At 42.4% G+C, this 18,405-nt stretch overlaps 3 protein-coding genes across 6 annotated transcripts; 2 read left to right on the top strand and 1 right to left on the bottom strand.

Moving 5' to 3' along the window:
- Positions 1-1,132: 1,132 nt before the first annotated feature.
- Positions 1,133-4,108, bottom strand: LOC120816014 (7-alpha-hydroxycholest-4-en-3-one 12-alpha-hydroxylase). Its single transcript, XM_040171224.2, has one exon. The coding sequence runs from the start codon at positions 3,258-3,260 to the stop codon at positions 1,725-1,727; it is 1,536 nt and encodes a 511-aa protein (XP_040027158.1). The 5' UTR covers positions 3,261-4,108; the 3' UTR covers positions 1,133-1,724.
- Positions 4,109-6,289: 2,181 nt separating this feature from the next.
- On the top strand, positions 6,290-9,078 carry higd1a (HIG1 hypoxia inducible domain family, member 1A). The gene is made up of 4 exons (XM_040171225.2): positions 6,290-7,087; positions 7,547-7,621; positions 7,754-7,888; positions 8,078-9,078. Exons 2-4 carry the CDS (start codon positions 7,552-7,554, stop codon positions 8,164-8,166), a joined length of 294 nt encoding a protein of 97 aa, XP_040027159.2. The 5' UTR covers positions 6,290-7,087; positions 7,547-7,551; the 3' UTR covers positions 8,167-9,078.
- A 981-nt stretch (positions 9,079-10,059) lies between these two features.
- Positions 10,060-15,624, top strand: ccdc13 (coiled-coil domain containing 13). 4 transcript variants are annotated; one of them, XM_078099617.1, is made up of 14 exons: positions 10,060-10,188; positions 10,671-10,841; positions 11,039-11,193; positions 11,275-11,417; positions 11,515-11,598; positions 11,688-11,801; positions 11,888-11,992; positions 12,101-12,277; positions 12,356-12,532; positions 12,868-13,101; positions 13,193-13,293; positions 13,506-13,568; positions 14,493-14,591; positions 15,108-15,624. In XM_078099617.1, exons 2-14 carry the CDS (start codon positions 10,678-10,680, stop codon positions 15,178-15,180), a joined length of 1,689 nt encoding a protein of 562 aa, XP_077955743.1. In that variant the 5' UTR covers positions 10,060-10,188; positions 10,671-10,677; the 3' UTR covers positions 15,181-15,624. The 4 variants fall into 4 exon arrangements, with proteins under 4 accessions (XP_077955743.1, XP_077955744.1, XP_040027154.2 ...); XM_078099618.1 differs by having other exon boundaries at positions 14,740-15,624; XM_040171220.2 differs by having other exon boundaries at positions 10,061-10,188; positions 11,685-11,801.
- The last annotated feature ends 2,781 nt before the right edge of the window (positions 15,625-18,405 follow it).

The raw sequence follows: 18,405 nt of genomic DNA, 5'->3' as shown, positions 1-18,405 counted from the left end.
TTCATTCAGATTCTTTTAATGCCACCATAAAGGTTTCTATCCGTTAACTTTTCATCCGGGACCTTCAATCTTCATTGTTTGAATACACTTTAGTTTTTGACCAAATTCCTGCTAAATCAAAGACACTTACAGCCTGAGCTAATCATGCTAATTCTAATGAGCGGATGTTAGCGTACAAAATAGCGCTGCAGTGAAAATGCTCAAATGAGGTTCTTACTGAGCTTGAGACCTTGGAAAACCACCTCCCTGAGCGAGTCTCTCGTGACTCGTCGTAAATTCGGCACAGGAAGTAATTATTGTAATTATTGATTCCAAAAGGCCGTTTGAAATGCAGACTGCAAATTGCACACGGCTGTTAGGTTCCTCATCCACATTTAACATCCATCTGAGCCTGTATTCCCACAGCAATACTGTTCTTTTTCTAACGTATACTGTTGTTATCAGACATTGGAGATGACACAGAAGTTCAGCGTAAGGAATGCATTAGTAAGTAGTACCAGATGTGGTCACTCGTCTGCTACTGTGTGTAAGTGCATCTTTTACAGCAACAAACACCAATGTTGTAAAGGCATGGATCTTTTTTCAACAGAGCAGTTTTTTGTTTCTCTAAATTATCAATTGTTTTGCTGTTGTGAAAGCCCTTCTTGCACCACTAGAGGAACATGTAGTGCAATAGCTTCCTAACAATGTGTGAATCTAAATTTTGATGTGAGACAATGGCCTCAGATCCCAAATTTAAAAAGGTAGAAATTATTATTATTAACTATTGCACTTATTGAATTCTGAGTTTATTCTCAATTAAGTTATGAGTTAAACGTATGTCTCCTAAATGAGGTCCACGGTTAAGTGAATGCATTTGTAAACTGAAACTAAAAAAACAAACATTTTTAAGGACTTGCCTCATCTTCCCAGACGTCCTGCCCACCTCATATTTCCAGGAACTATGATGCGAAATGTGTTTGTGAGACCTAAGACGTGACGTCATTGACGTACAATTTACAACAGCATTTCTGTTTCCTGGTACGGAACATTCCGTTAGGGATCCAGGATGGTTTCTGTATAAATGGATAAGAAATGAAACAAGTAGTGCACTGCCTGTACTACTCATCTGGTCACAGAAGGACGTGTTCTGTTTCTTTTGGTCAAATAAAACTTTATTACAGATTGATAAGTGATTAAGAACAATGAAGCATTAGCAACACATTTACAAGCTTGGCCTTAAACCTGACCGTGACCTTCTATTGGGTAGAAGGTCACGGTCAACCACCTGCGTCTGCAGATCGATAACAGCGACACTTAAACGTACACGTCATGTCATCCGAAATACTGAAAATACGGCAATATTAACAAATAACGGCATCTCTCTATTTTACAACATTTTGGATTCACCCCTCATAGTCATTCTTTCACTGTCATCACATTTTTATGTTACAAGGATTTCTGAATTGTATCAGTTGTGATAGCATCTGTACTCTGATTTACAAGCAGAATGGAGAGCGAGAGATAATTATAATAATAATAATAATAAGACTACAATTTATAGAAAACAGTATTGTGTTACAGTATCTATTACACTTGGAGGGAATCAGTTAGCTATTGCAAAAAGGCATTTTAAAACCGCGTCCATAGTGAGTTCATCACATCGTTGATATGAACACTTTACTGTTGAATCACATGCGTCTAATAAAGCTTCTAGAAAAGGCAAATCACAGCGATCGCTTGGCTTAATATCGGAGCCTGTATCGGAACTCAACGTCCGTCTGGGGTTGCATCGACCCGAAACCCCATCGGGTGAAGTCAATTTCAGGTATCTTCACCTCGGGATCCTTCAGCTCAAACTCAAAATAAACCAGCATGAGGAAAACAAACTGTTTCAGCTCGTTGGTGGCAAAGAAGCGGCCGGGGCACATGGAGACCCCGGCGCCCCAGGGCATGTTGTAGTACTTCACCCTCTTTCCCGCTTTGTAAAAATCGGTTTTCTTGCTCCCGTCGGGATTGAGAAAGCGGTTGTATCTGAAAGAGTGCGGCTCGGGGTGGATCTCCGGGTCGATGTGAACGGCGACGTACGGAAAGACGGCCATCCTGTCGCCCTTGCGTATGAAGTATTCCCTCCCGTCGGCCATCTTGAGCGTCATGTCCTCCAGCACGGCTCTGGTGAGGAGGGGCGCGGCGGTGAGGCGGAGGGTCTCCTCCACGGCGCTGTCCAGGACCGGGGTTCTCGTCAGCATCTCGCGGGTCAGGGCGATTATAGGGCCGCCGCGCTTGACTTCCTGCCCGAACTCCTTCAGAACCTTGTCGACCTCTTCCTTCACCGCTTTCATGGCCTCCGGGTGTTTCATGAGGAAGAGGAGCAGCCAGAACGACGACGGCCCCGTGTTGCCCTGGGAGGCCCAGAGAAGCACAAACATGTACCTGTCTATCATCGAGCCCTCCACTCCCATCTCCTCTTTGGCCTGCTGGATGTCCCAAACCCAGCCGCTGATGTTGTCTTTGGCCTTCATCCTCTGCACAGACAGCTTGTCCCAGAAGAATCTCATCAGCCGCTCTGCTTCCATCTTTTTCCCCGGCGTCAGGACCCCGTAAGCCAGGTTGGGGAAGAGTTGATCATATTTACGGAACTCGTGGAATAAGACTTCTGATTCAGCTCTGTCTTTCTCCTTGGCTTTCTCCTCGCTCCCGTCTGACTCGTGTGGCTGGTTGCCATACAGAGACAAGTAGCCGGCCCGGAAGACAATATTGTAACTGTACTTGAACAGCCCGTCCTCGATCCAGCTGCTTTGGTCCGTCGCAGAGCCGATGTTGTGCAACATGAGGTTCTGCAGGTTTCCCATCATGGCTTGCGTCATCAGTTCCAGGCCGTCCCCCTTGAGGTGCTTGTTGCTGGACAACTGGAGGATAGTATGTTCGTCCTCGAGGGCGGCGTAGCCGAAGACTTTGCGCACCAGCTGCACGGCGAACTTCCTGAAGTCCAGCTTCTCTCGGCTCTCCTTAACAAGCGACCCGAACGACAGGGGGTCCTGAAGGAACGTGATGTAGAAGCCTCCCAGCTGAATTGTGAACACATCGCCGTGCTTTCGCTTCATCCTCTCTAAGAACTTCAGCGTGTTCCTTCGGAACTCCAGGACGTGACCCAGCCAGGGAATGAGGCCCTTATCCAAAGGGGGTTCTCCGGGTCGCCGCTGACGAAACACCCCGAGAAGGTACATCGCTCCGAGCAGGGCGGCGAGGAAGCCCAGGACGATCGGCAGCAGCAGTCCCATGTTTGGTTTGTCTGACGGCCACGCGGGGGTTTGGAGTCAACATTCACCCTCAGCATGATACTTAAGCACGTGTTTGCTCCTCCCTCCAAATGTGGGCCTGGTCAAAGCATCATGAGAATGGGTTACTCATTTCCTTTCTCTTTTACAAGGGTGGAAGGGGAGATCAGAAACAGGAGAACACTTTTGCAGTGGAGCATCAATGGACCAAGAACCAGACTTTCTAAATTAAACCGAAGCTATTTCACCGACACGCCATGTTATGGGCACATTTTTTGCAAAGTTAAATGAAGCAATGGTCATGAGTCACGAATAGTTGTAATCAGTAAAAAACAATTAAAGACTCAAGGGAAGAGAAAACTTACTTCCTAGCACAATTTAATGAACCATTTTAGGTAAGTTTGTTCCATATGTATTAAATGTGTATTAAAAGGGAATTTACGATAACACACACTTCTTCTTCTTTAAATAATGTCTACGTGTAAATTATGATGCTTAGAAGGATGTAAACAATAAGGAGCGAGCCTTATCACAATGTTTATTTGTAAAAAAAAGAAGAAGGGCTCAAGTAGTTTTCATTACCTCACAATTATTGTTATTAAATTTGTTTTATAACTTTTTTGTGAGGGCCCAAGAAGGTATTGTCACATGTTGATGAGACATATGATGAGATAATGTCAAATTACTGTGGTTGCAGATTAAAAACATTGCTCCACAACCCACATCCGCTGTTCAGATCACAGGAATTGTGAGTGTAACCCTTACTCTGGCTACAGTTTGTATTGACTAAATGTTGCAATCCCTTGTTTCATTGTATGCATCTTGATAGCTGTGTAGTTTACACAGGCGGGTTCATTAAAAAAGACAACAACAAAACTTCCGTAATGCAGATATTGTTCATTAAAGGCAAACAGAACATTTTTTTATTCTGGGTTCAAAGGAGCCGAGGGGACTCAGCAGACCTGCAGCTTTCTAGGACTTTTTTTCCTGATAAGTGCAGATATGTGGAGTATTGACCCTGGTAATAGAACACACGCCAGTCCCAGACGACCTGAGGGTTCATGGCAGTTCATTAGGTATCAGCAGATTAGAAGTGTACTTTGCCTCTGAAACACCCAGTGCTTTATAAACCAACCGCAGGTTGTGATGAGAGAGACAGACCTGAGAAGTGATTCACTTCCCTGTCACAGTGAGGACTCGAGCTGCAGCGATGGTAAACGCAGGCTGGAGGATATCCTGCATTTCAATGCCACCTCAAGACATCCTTAGACCCCGGCTTCATAAAGCCTGTGATTATGTGGCCGTATAAAAGAGGAAACGTCATTAAACCTTAATTACAGGGTTTTGTTCACACTGTACATCTATGACACTGATAATAGTTGCCCTTGGCTTTCTGGTGGCTCTCACTTGCCAGATTACAAATGTGGGACATTTTAAAACTGAGTGACTAAAGATAGCAAAGATTTACATTGTGGACATAAAGTATCTGTTTCAGTATCCAATCAACCACTTTTTTGAGTGTGTATTAATGTTGTGTTAAACATAATGTCCACGTTGCCAGGTATCCAAAGTCTGCTGTGTGTTGATCCTGCATCATAGTGGACAGGTAGCGCCACCTGCTGAAATCTCAACATTGAAAAAAACAGCTGCAGCAACAGGACGATCAGTCAGAGATAATACATTTTTAATTCCAAAAAGGAAAAGCTTCAGTAGAAGGATTTTATCCAGCAACTCATTCTAAGGTGTGCCGGTCTGAAACGTTAACTAACTTATTCGACACATCTAAAGCCATGTAACTAAGTATTTATGTCGGTTGGAGGTTGCTCATTATGAGCGGAAAACTTTTTAGTCGTCATTACATGATGCATTTGCTGCAACACTGGTTTCTAATAAAGGGAAGTCCCAATATGGGTGTAAAGTTAGAAGCAGACACAAATTAATCATTCAAGGTCTCACTTCGTTACGAGTAAACTCATTCACCACTGGGTGGAGACGTTTTCTTTATTAATACCATGAGTGCTGCTTCTCGGCCTAGACTGAAGCAGTTTCATTGGTTTCATTTGGAACAGCATGTAATTCCCTTGTTTGTACTCTGGACAAGGCAAAGTCACGTGCATTAGTCACAAAAAAACCCCCAAAAAGACACGTGATGTAATAATCATTTTTAAAAATGACTTCTTCAACAAAGAAATATGAAACATATGTTGGATTAGCAGAGAATACAGTGTGAGCAACGACACTACCAGACAGGAACATACATATATAATGTGTTTATTCAATTACATTCTTCAAGGTTGTTTGCTAGATAAGTGATGGTGATTTGCAGAACTCCCTCCTGCCCACGAGGGCCTGGGACAAGATCAGTGGGGCCTGATAGTCTATAATTGAATCAAGGAAATGCCACATGCTCTTTAGGCCATCAAAGCTGTTTTTGATTTTTTCACAAGAGGGAACACAAAGCAGAAGCTTTTGAGGTGCATGGTTAGTTAAGATACAAAAGATTTATTTAATTACAAATTTGAAATAGCCCATTGGTTTCAGTTGATCCTGTTGCCTCAGACTTAGGTGTAATTATTAGCAGAAGTAGACCTAGCACGTATTTATGTTGTATATGTTATTACAAGGCCAAGAAAATATTCACGTTAGTAAAACAAAGTGCACCACTTTGGTGGTTAATTTGAATATTTCCAGATACAATTGGAAGTTGTTAGATTTGAGAAAGACTAGTTTTGTCATTACATTACATACATGAGGAAGATGCTCCACATTTTGAAGCTTAAATTGTATACAGTTTAGTTTTTGTAAAGATACAAACAGACAGACCGATGATCCAGTAATCCACGGTGTAAGCGGATAATATTGATTTCACCGTAGAAAAGTCCATCTTTTACTATTTTATTGTATTTCAATTTTGATGATTTTCTTACAGTAATGGAACATTCGTTATGCCAGCAAGGTAAAACTGTGTCGTGGGTGGGCACACTGAGTAACCTTTTTATTGTTACTGTACACCGAACAGGTTGCAGCACGTTGCTCAGACGTGCAGCCTCTCTCGTCTCGACGACTATCACGAGCAGTTCAACGTGTTGATTCAGAGATCAACACGCTGATCAAGAGGATCCACCTCCACCTACACCCAAGTTCGTTTAAATACCAGTAAAGGGCAGGGGTGGATACACGTGGGTGTTGTAAAAATAGGCACTTTAACACTGGCCATTGAAGAGACATTCGTTTTTGAGTCTCACCTGAAGATAAATTAAATGGGATATTTATACCTAAAATATGATGATCTTGATCGGTGTGATACACTTTCTTTGTTGCGTTACTACCCACCTTTATAGGACGGGAGGGAATCATAGATCCGTTTCACTGCCCTTGATTGTGTGAGGACAACTGGTGCTGCATTCACGATACATCGGATTTATAACAACCATCAATCTGTTGCCATAAGGTTACATCGAAACCGAATCGGGTGCCCATTTTTTCTGCCTGAGCGAGCATTATGTTATGTAATGTTGGGCCAAGTGCATTATTACAAAGCCTTACATAGAAAATTTCTTGAGAATGTGAACTGAGAAGGGCGTTTACTATTTGGAAGCTATTACAAGCCCGGACGTTTCCATGTTTACCATTTTTCAACGACAACGTGAATTTGAAACCATCGCGAGAACTGCATGACGTCATTGCTCCGCGCATTCGCCGTTGCGTAACGAAGCCGGTCCCCCACTTCCTGTCAACGCAGATGCGACCTGAGGCTCCAAAGGCTCCCCGAAACCTGTCTGGATAATTACTCTGCCGACGGTTCAAATAGCGACAAACTCCTCAAACAAGTAAGACTAATTTCAGCCGACTGTTTAATGAAGGTTTTATCCAATCTTACAATGTTGTCCTCGCTCACTTTTTGACGTAACGTCAACTCTTATTTTGCGGGTTTCTGTTGTTTAGCCTTATTATATCAAAATAATGCGACGGCACAGGCCATAACTTAGTATTATTCGATAGTGTTTCTATGGATGGAAGGTAACGTGGAGTTGGTTAGGCCTTCAAACGGAAGTGTCTTACCAACTGCCCTTCACCAGTAACCTCTGAGCAGCTCATAATCAAATATAGCATGCATCCAAATTTTAAATAGTTTTGTATTTCGCAGGCTAAAACAGAGCTTGTCCAAAAACCGTCGTTCAAATCTGGAGCCAGTATTTAATTATGGATGTTATAAAGGAGGCGTGACCCTAAACCGAATTTGCGATGCTGTCTTTCTTTAACAATAATGATTTTCTCTTCTCTTTTAGTCAAGATGTCTACCGACGAGGACAATGATTCCAAGTTCATGCGAAAAGCGAAGGAGAATCCATTCGTCCCGTTGGGTGAGTACATATTGCACCTTGATAGTTTCGTTATGCAAAAAAAGTCCCATTGTGGGATTAAACGTTTCGACTCCGTCTTTCTTTTAGTGATTTATCCATGTAACGTGATGTGTAACTTGTTGCTCCCTGCAGGAATGGCTGGATTCTTTGCCATCGTGGGGTACAGACTGATGAAGATGAAAAATCGGGGAGACACAAAAATGTCAGTTCACCTGATCCACATGCGCGTTGCTGCTCAAGGCTTTGTGGTTGGAGCCATGACTGTTGGTGGGTTGCTTGAATCAGCATTGTTCTTATTAGATCTTAGTTGCATCGTTTTAGTTCTATTTTTTTTTTTTTTTAGTGGCATGCTTTAGAAACAAAACTACCATGTCATTAAAAAGTATAGGAGTAACCGTTACATTATATCAATATATGGGTCTTTGTGTAACTTATCCCTTGTATCTGTGTTTTTAGGGGTCCTGTATTCAATGTACAAAGAATATTATGTGAAGCCCAGAGAAGAACAGAAAGCACTGGCAGAGAAGGGAACACTCCGACGGTGACATTTTTATGCCTTTTAATATTACCTCATCAAGGTGTGTAAAATGCTTGTCCTTCAGAATAACTTATTGATTACACTTATCCTCCAGCTAGTGTGCTCGATCTAAACTTGTATTGAGTAGGAGGTGTATTGATCTCATCTATCTTAGCAGTGGTTTCTCTGACTGTTTGATGATGTTAACCCGGTGGCTTTGATCGCTGAGTGGAAAGATCTCACAACGAACGGATTTGTTGATGTCCTTGTAAAACCAGCAAAATTGTAGCGATCATTTAAAAACGGTTTCAATAGGCCAAGTCTAGATTTGAAAATAAACACCGTTGGCAGCTGATCTTTAATTTTGTATTTATTTTATCGTGTCACACCATCAACATATTTTCTAATTCTAATTCAAACATTTTTGCCAAATGGAAAAGACCATTTAAAGGGCATCCAAGGTCATTAGGGGTAGGTTATGAAAGACTTTGACAACATCTAGTCTAGACAAAGCCAATTCCATCATAATTTAAACCACATCAACACAATTTATTCCTTAATTTACCGCAACATGAGATTATGGGGCAACTGCAAAAGGAATCCAACTGATAAAACAAATCCACAAAGGTCTCATTTATTTATTTTATTCAACTGCCTTTTATAAATGTTTTTTTCTTCACATTTCTATTATTATGTTGTGATACACGGGGGTCCACTACAATTATTCATGAGACATACAATTCAAGTCCAGGTACATCTATATATGGCGCACTAGCCTTCAAAATATTATATAGGCTTCCTTGTGGTATGCTTAAAGATTCCATGTTAGGCTATTCACAAAGTAGAGTTTTTAATGCTGTGTCCAAATACAGAACAGGTTCGTTTTGAAAGATTCTTTGTATTGATTTATTTTGCAAAAATAAAAGTCCCGGTTCAAAAATTCTGTTGTTGCATGTTTTCAAACCTCATTGCATGTTTTGGACTGTTATCTTATTCATAACAAATGTGATCGTATCAATGGCAGTTATGTATGTGCACCTAGCAAAATATAATGCAGCGTATGAGTAGTTGACTGTTATTAAAAAACACACCAGTACAACACAGCAACCTACGGTCAAGTTTTAACAGGAAATGCATCAAATCAGCCGAAGGCAGCAAGATGCTCCAAAATGCTGTGTCATTGTGACTTAACATTCCTTGAGTGCTGCTGGTCCAACTGCTAATAATCAGATTATAGCGTGTTTCTATCTGCACAGAATGTAACCGGCGAGCATTGACATCACATGCCGATTTAGTCACAATAACACCTGAGGAAGGAGGTGTGAAACCATGATGAAGCTATTCAGTTTTTACCTCCAGGGTCATGGGATGAATGATATTTCACTTTCCTGTTTTTAACTGAGGACCTAACAAGGATGTTTCTTTCAACATGATAAAGCAATATCTCCCAATTTGCTAAAACAAAGTAGATGTACTGTCCTTTGTATTTTGCATTCATCATTGAGATCCAGTTAGTTTACTTTTGGCAGTTTCATAAAAGCTGCTTTATCGCCCTCTGGTTGCCATGTCTTACGCTGCTCAATAATAAACACTCGACTAGTTTTCTTTTCCCCCCATATGATGAATACAATTATACTAGCACTTTAAGAAGGCTCTCTGGCAAAGCTTTTGAGCACTTTCGCCTAATTTTCTCAGTTTACTGGAGTAAACAAAACAAGTTATAATTTACTTTTTACCCGTGGTCTCACATCCAAAACAACTAAACAGCAAAGCCGAATGGATTTAATGAGCGATTTGGTAACTTTAGGTTTAGCAAGGGAGGATTCTTCAATCTATTTGAGTCACTGAAAGTTAATCAACTGACCTCACAAACCTGAGAACCGACGGTGTCTCGATCTCGCGATATCTTGTTCGACGCGACTAGAGTACCGTTGCTATGGATACAGTAGCGTCGCAATCAAAGAGGAAGCTGCCGCGGCGTCTTCGCCCGCGTTACAAAACGATGCAGTGCAAAGCGGTCTGGAGATTGTTTACTCGGACTAGATGACAGGTGAGCTGATTTCTCTTCATACAAGCTGAACGTAACCTACTTTGTGCCTGTTTACATTCAGGGAAATGATTATAAACACAAAAGTTATCTCGCTAATTTATCCTCGCATTAGCTTTTTATTCGCTATCAAAACGGCGGTAGTCAGTTTGTGTCTGTTGATTCATGACATCATGTTATTTAGGTCTTCGATATTAACCCTTTGTATGACAGACGTGGACTTACAAGAATACCATGTTGCTTATTATTTCCAATAAGTTGTTACACTTGATCAGCTGGAGGAAATATAAGTAAATATGTGGTTAAGATCGGGACGCTGGTTCAGTTAGCCCAGTGTTTATTTCCATTCTCGACAAACAAGTGTCAAAGAAACTGTAGGCTGTCACTTAACTGCAAATCAGTTCATCTGTGTCCATTATCTTACTATAACAAAAATTCCTGCACAATATTGCGTTAATATCGACATCCTCTGATTCATGCTATAGATCATAGATGATGGAGCAGGACGATGAACTGAATGAGTTGCGGCTTCAGTTCCAAGCGTTAGAAAAACAGCAGGAGAAAAGAAAACTGGAGAGGAAAAAGAAGAACGAAGCAGATTTGGAGGATTTGGATTTATCTAATCAAGGTATTCAGGCGGACCATCTTGAACACAGGTGAGGTTAAAATATATATTTTTATCCTTTGTGCCAGCTGGATTTTTTTTTGCTTTGTGAATACAACAAAAAATGTACAAATAACAATTATTTTATATGGAAATAGGATGTTAATAATCCTGTTTTTAACTTTATCAATAAATACAAGCAATAAATCACTCATCTATTTGGCGTTTATTTGTATAATCTCCTTACAGACTGCTACGGAGTGAGAATCAGAATCAGAACTTGCTGGACCAGCTCAGGGAGCTTAAGGACGAAAATGGTCGGCTCTTCAAACTTCTGAGTGAGAAGGATTTTGAAATAAAACACCAGAAAAAGAAAAGGGAAGAAGAACGTCTGATTTTAGCAGGTATAATACCACATCTTTGCACCACAGTAACACCATAGATACACTAAAGCTTCCTCGTGACTCATCCACTCATCCATTTAGGCACGTCGGGCTTTGCCGGCGATATCGCAGCCACCAAGATTGTTGAGCTGTCCAAGAAGAATAGAGAGCTAACGGCTGAAATTGAGCGAGAAAAGATTAAATCCAAGCAAAGCATCAACAGAGTCAAAGAGCTTGAGAAAGAGGTAACACAGTCCTGCGTTGCGGGTGTGATTTAATATGATTGATGGGTGGATATTCATTATTTTTAGCATGCTCTAACAGAGATATGTCCTTCTATAGCTGCAGGCAGCTTTGCTGCACTCTGCAGACGGGCGGGAGGTTGGTCCCAAGTCTCAGGATGAGAGGCTGTCTGAAGACTGTGAGGTAATCTAATCTACGATGTGAAAACTCACGTGCGGCAAAATTCTGCTCTGTTAACGATGACAACTCCGTCCACCTGTTCACGAAAGCAGCACAATCCGGCGGTGAAGTCTCTGCAGGACAAATTAGCTGCCGCCCAGCTGAAAGCGACTGAGTATCGCAACCAGGTTCAATCTGTCAAACAGGAGCTGAAAGTAGCTCAGAAGGTAGAATCTTTTTTTTTTTTTCCTTCCCTGAAGAATCATCACAGATAACTGTGTTTCCAAAGTACGGGCCGCTGCTGTCGTTGTAGGTTTTGCTCAGTGAGCTTGGAGAGGGGGTGAGCTTCCAGCAGTTACTAAACTCCCCGGGGAGTTTTCGAGGTCGCTCTCAGCAGATATTGGCTCTTCAGACGAGGGTAAGCTAAAAAGCACAACGGTAATGAAGTGATTCCCAAACACGCTTATCAAGGTCCTTTCAGAGCGACTCAACAACTTCACCAACAAAACCGGATGTTGTGCAACAGGTGCGGGATCTGGAGCAGCAGCTGAACCTGAACCTGTCCGCTCAGCGAAGACAGCCAAGTATCCTGAGTGAGGAAGAAGAGTTTCTGGGCTTAGGATTCCCTCAGAAAGCCCCTCAACGAGACAAGAACCTCAGCTACATCCGCGCCATCGAGAAGGAGAAGAGGGAGGCCTTTGAGGTGCGTATGCAATGGCGGTGAATTACTTGAACAGAATGGATTTGACGAGGCCGTGCGTTGTTCTCCACAACTGACCAGAGGATCTCAGTGGACTATGAGGCCCTCCTGAAAGACCACGAGGATGTGAAGAAAAAGCTGGACGCGTCCAAAGCCAGGAACAAATCTCTGTCTACCGAGGTGAAATCTCTGAAGCTCCAGAACTGCACCCTTATGGAGAAGGGTAAACACGATGATGAGCTTGTGGATGCTCTGCTGGTGAGGAAGAAGAAAAAAAGTTTAAACCTGTTGTATTGTAACATTAATTGTGTCTTCTCAAATACTCCACGTATTCTCTCTAAATCATGTGTGGCAATGTTAACAATTATTTTGCCATTTTTTTCCCAGACTTCTGTTGCTTTTCATGCACCAAAGCCACAGACAAGCACAAATGCATTTTGCAGGACATTTAGCATAACATGTATTTACAACATTTAATCATTTATTAACAACACAAGTCTGTTCTTGTTACACAGACCAACTAACAGCAAAATAATAAAGGGATGTCACACCAAATTTCTTTTATCAATAATCTCACCTTCGACCTCTGACAGAAGCGGCAGACTCAGATGCAGGAGGTGCTGAGTCGGCTCGGCCGAGAGCAGGAGGCGAAGAGCGAGGAGACCCAGCGGAGACCGAGGCAGCAGCGGAGCACTGTGCCTCAACAGAAGATTCACCTGTTAGTCACTAAGAGAGATGCCAGGATCAAAGAGCTGGAGGAGGAGATCCAGCAGATCTCTTTCAAGGGCAAGAAACAAGACAAAATGGCCGAAACGACATTAACAGCGGTAATATTCTTGTACTTTGACTTCACAACAGTCGGATTCATTGAAAAAGGATTTAAAGGCCAAGTTGAATGTGCGTATTCTGCTGTTTCAGACGGGGGGCACGGGGGGGCAATCCAGCCTCAGGACGGGAATCTGCAGTTCAGAATTCACCCCTGAAGAGGGAGACATTAGCAACAGAATAACGTCTTCAGGGTATGTGGAATAATGGATATATTGTATAAATAATGATTTACTGACAAATATTATGTTTACATCTTCAAACTGCTAACTGTTACAGCAAGTTACGTTCTAAGGAATCTTTTCTAGCAAAATTAGGATCATGAATTTACTATTCAGGGACTTTCTGCAAACAGGTCATTGAATTTGGTTGATGTCACAGCTGACTGTCGCTCATCTTCTTTCAGTTCTGTTTCTAAATTTGGTCATAAACTGGTGCTGCCGGCTGTGGGAAGCAGTCTGGAAATCAAGTAAGTGTGAACCAAGCTGCTGTGTTTGTACATTTCCTAATGCAATGTTACACGATTATGCAAATGATGCTGTTTAAAACTCCGAGGATCATAAGTGTGATGAGTATAAAAACATTTGCGTGGTAAAAGGTAGTAGGCATTCCTGCAGAAAAAGTAATATACTTTAAAAACATTGTTTTGTTTCTTCCTCATTTATTGCTCTGACTTTAAAAATGTCTGTGGTACATTTTTTGGCGTACGTGCTTGTTGAAATAAAGTTCATCTCTTCTTTAAAGCTACTACTTTAAAGCAATTTATATTGATTGCAACAAAATATCAAAACAAAAGCTGTTAGTTCGCTGAGTGCTTGAGGAGTGCGAGGGTTTGTTTGCAGGTTTGTTTAATGATTCACCTGAGGAGCACTGAACCCTGGAGACGCTGTTGTTTTCCTGTGGCAATTATTTTCATTTGGTTATTGTGACATCTTTGTGTCTCACAGCAATCAAAATTCTAATGAGGTGAGGGAATGCTGCAATGCCGCACTACTAAACTATTAAATTAATTTGCCGCCCATTCTACAAACTCATTTCAAGGTCACGCTCGCTTTTTATTGCTTAGTGAGTTATTTCTATTTATTTATTTAGTGAAAATGATGGTGCACAGAAAACAAGAGTTGTATAGTTATCTGGACTTTCCTCGTTCCAAGTATTAGAATAATAATTCTAAATTAAGCAGAAATGAAGCAAAAGGGACTTTTTTCCCCCTCACTACAATCACACACCACAGCGGAACATTTTATTAAGTTGCAGTAGTGCGAAAGTTCTATATTGTGGGTTTCTTTAAGTAAGTGAACTTTTCTCGTCCACCTGATGTCTCATTAGTCCAACTGTACACTCAGTGTTATTCTTCCACCAGATTCTGACTGTCAGAGCTTGAATTTTCCAGGGGGAAAGCGAGGTCTTCGGAGGCAGGACAGGCGTACCAGGAGGAACGCCGCGGGGTGGTGACGCCGCAGCAGCTGGAGAAGATAACATCTGATCCAAAGTAAGGACCGTGCAAGTGGGGAGAACTGTCATGCCAAGGTCAGGGGCCGCGCGGTATGACGACGCCTGGCAGGTTTTTCTTCCAATTGTCCTTTTTCTTTCTCGCAATTTTCGTACTCAATTTCACCCAATCTCTGTCTCGCGTCCAGCTGTCACGGCTCCGTGCCGTGAGCGGTGTCCCTCAGGGCGCTGGGAGTTGCCGAGCAACGGAAACTGAATAGACAAACTGAAAAGACTCTCCAACAAATCACTTGTCATTTGTCAACATTGCATTTCTATCTTTGACCGCACTGAAGTTGTCTTACCTGAATGGCAGGAGACAGAAATAATGATGCCTGGCATTGGACACTCTTCTTCTGCTCACTCCAAACCTCATGTTTTGGCGGCAAAGACGTGTTTTTGTTGCTGTTGCATGTCGTGTCCTCGCCGCTGCGGGCATCGCCGAAGAGCGTCCTCCACCACGGCCTGCAGCTCGCCAGTGACGTGATGAGACAAGCCAAGCATTTCTTTCCTGCAGGCTCTGTGACAGCGCGGACCAGACACTTACCAGGGGAGCTGGCTTCTTCCTGCTCAACATCACATCCAGCTGAGCCCTGTACCTTCTCCTTGTGACATGTGGCAACCAGCAGCCCGGCAGGAAACGGGCCCCCGTCCTCTGTCACGCAGACATCATACGGATCTCCTTCCTCCCCCCCAATGGAACCCTCAGAGACAGTTTGCGTTGGTTCCTCTGTGTTGTTCGGTTTAACTGCTTGAGACGCCTGATGGCATCAGACAAGTCTTCCTGCCGACGACGGAAATGTTTGATGCTGATTTTTCCCGGTTGCTGTTTTAAAAATGTCAGTGTCACGTTTGGTTAAATCAATGTGAATGTTTTCCTCCGGTAGTCATTTTGCGTGCATTACATGTGGAGAGAGCCGCGTCTGATTCTGTTTTAATTGATATTTTTACAAGCTAATGAAACATCCAATTCAATCAATGAAATGAATCTTGACCAGATGTTTGTCATAAATTGTTTACATTCATTGCTTTGACATTTTCTCTGAGTTTTGAGTTTTATTTGGGTTCCAGATGGTTAAATAAATGTGGGGCCGGCCAAGCTAAATAGTAAATACCAAATTTAAGATCCCAAAAACTATAACCTTCCTTTAAAAATATTGCTGCTAATCCTTTCTGACTTGAAACCAGCAGTGTGGGAATAGTGGTTGAAAATGAACGCCGGCCGAAGCTTCACAAACTCCCAGTGTAGTCCTGCACACGCTCCCCAGAGCATGTCACACGTATGTGCACAGAATCCCATCCTAGCTCCTTAATCCTCAGCGGAGTTCATACGAACATCCAAGTTTTTTTTTTTTTCTTACAAAGTAGCCAAAAGGATTTTTTAGCCCCCCCCGCCGACCCCTCCTCCCTTTCCTCTGCACATCACGCTTAATTTAAAAGCATGGCTGAGTTAGTGTACTGCTTCAAATACCGCACTATTTCTTCCAGTACCCTGTGGGAGATTGGCAGGTCCCCGCTGGACTGAGAAAGTGCCACAAGACAAAAATATCAGAGTTTGGAAGTGATGAAGAAAGCCTTTATGCTCGCAGTAACAAAACAGAGCCTGTTTTGAATGGCTCCTGGAAAGAAGAAGAGGCGCCCTTGAATGTGGTAGTACGTGTCATTGGAGGAACAGATGGGATATCACGCGACACGGCTCTGCACAAACGGCCAAATGCGTATTTAAAATGTAGAGATTTGCGTCATAAAGTGTGTTGATGGAGCAAATACTTCACCGCATCCTTTTCCAAAGGGGAAATCGTTTACTGAATGCAATGTTCTTTGGTTGTTTTTCAGATATATGAGATAAAAACCTCCCAATAAAAATGAGGTTTGTTTTTGTGGGTTCGTATGACATTTTCAGTTTTTTTAATTTTGTGCAACATGTTAGGAAGAAGCTATCAGATGTTAAATCAAGCTCACGGCTGCGTGTTCAATACCCCTTTTCCTGTGTGATTCCAGTGAAAAACCAATGTTGCCCTTGCTGATTTCAGTCATTAAAGAGTGTCATCACTTTAAAATAAATTACGCACCACCAAACAATTTTAATATGGTTTTATGTAGCTGTATTACGCAGAAAGGTGTAGATTTATTCCAAAATGCCCCATAACCCACCAAACCAAACACAAACTTATGTAAACACAGCATGCGTAAACAGCCTGACCTATTTGTCATTCCAGGTTTGAATGACTCCTTTCTCCATCCTCCTCCTCAGAGGTATTCCCTCGTTCTGGACCAATGCTTCCTGCAGACCATTGACTGCATCCAGAAACCAAAGCAAACAGAGGAGCCGTGAACGCAGAGGTTAAAGTTAGCCATCAGTGCACCAGGGATCTGTGAACTAAACTCAGGCCAGAAAACGGTTTGTACCTCTATGAGTCCATTCATCTCCCGGTGCCTCTCATTTACATGTAATGGAAAGAAAATAAACAGCGGTGTCCTAATGTGCTCATTTACAGTAAGTAGAAATAAAGTAATGAGCTGTTATCTTTGCAGAGACAGCAGCAAAGCCTTTTTTTTTTTTGTCCACAATTGAAATGTTGATCAAAGTGTAGAGCATTGGAGACGTCCGATACGATCCCTTAATACGTTTCAAACTTTGGTTTTGCTCGCAGTTTAACAGCAGACGAACTCTGCCTGAGGCATCGAGCCGATACTGTGCGCCTTTTCTTTTCTTTGTGTTCCTTTCGGCAAGATGGCGTCGCTGGATGGCGGCGTGGTTAGTCATGCGCCGCACGCCAACCGCTTCTGATGTGTTTTCTTGATATTCAGGGACCTGACATTGTCCTGCACTAAGGTAGTGGGGACTTAATATATTGTACAAAGCAAGGCTTTGTTGTATCAATTCAATACAGTAAAAGCCACATGACCTCGTGTATGAATCGATGGACTGCAAAGAAACAACAAAACAATCTTTCTGCTGATGAAGGAAAGACTCAATCAATTATGCTCAATACAATAATACAAAATGAGAGAACGTCTTATGGTGATGACCTTACCGGAAAGACAAAACTGCCAAAGTAACATCACTATAGGACTCTCGCCTCTACAATTGCAAAAAAAAAAACGTCTGCTTTGTTTTAATTCAGCATCTCTGTCAAAGACAACAGACGTGCGTTGAGTACATTTACACGAAACAACCAATGATTCTGGAAGAGTTGGGAAACAAATAAATACTGTCTCACACTCTGTGTGTGTGTGTGTGTGTGTGTGTGTGTGTGTGTGTGTGTGTGTGTGTGTGTGTGTGTGTGTGTGTATTCATACTTTATGTCCCTCCATGAACAAGTGAACAAGTCCCCTAGTGAGACTGACCCAGCGGATTTTGTCGTTTTGTTCACAAACATGATCACTGCCGGGAGAATATCCTTCCTCATGGACATTTGTGCACAAACACCGAAGAGAAAAATAATTTGGTGGGAGACAAAAGGGGACAACCGGCCACCTGAGACACCTCATGCTTTCTGAATATTAATGCCTGAAGCTTTGTCGTGACACAACAATCTGATGCGGTGATTCATACTCAATGGCTGCTCATTACGTCCGTGCAGGCTGATGTGCACGTGTCTTCATGTGGGGCGCTAATTAAGGTGATACACAACCGTAGATTATCGGACCCAATTAGGAAATGAGAAAAGTTCACTCGTGCGCCTGTTGTCTTGGCAACGACCACTAGCGTGATCTTCAGTTGGGCTTCATGCGGCTTAATGTACCACAGGTCCGTGGGCCCAGAGCTCCACCACCTAGAGGGTCTTCTGCCCACTGCAACCGACACTAAT

Source organism: Gasterosteus aculeatus, chromosome 3, assembly GCF_964276395.1.
Source record: "Gasterosteus aculeatus chromosome 3, fGasAcu3.hap1.1, whole genome shotgun sequence".
NCBI classification, from domain to species: domain Eukaryota; kingdom Metazoa; phylum Chordata; class Actinopteri; order Perciformes; family Gasterosteidae; genus Gasterosteus; species Gasterosteus aculeatus.
This window is presented reverse-complemented; position numbering and strand designations above follow the sequence as displayed.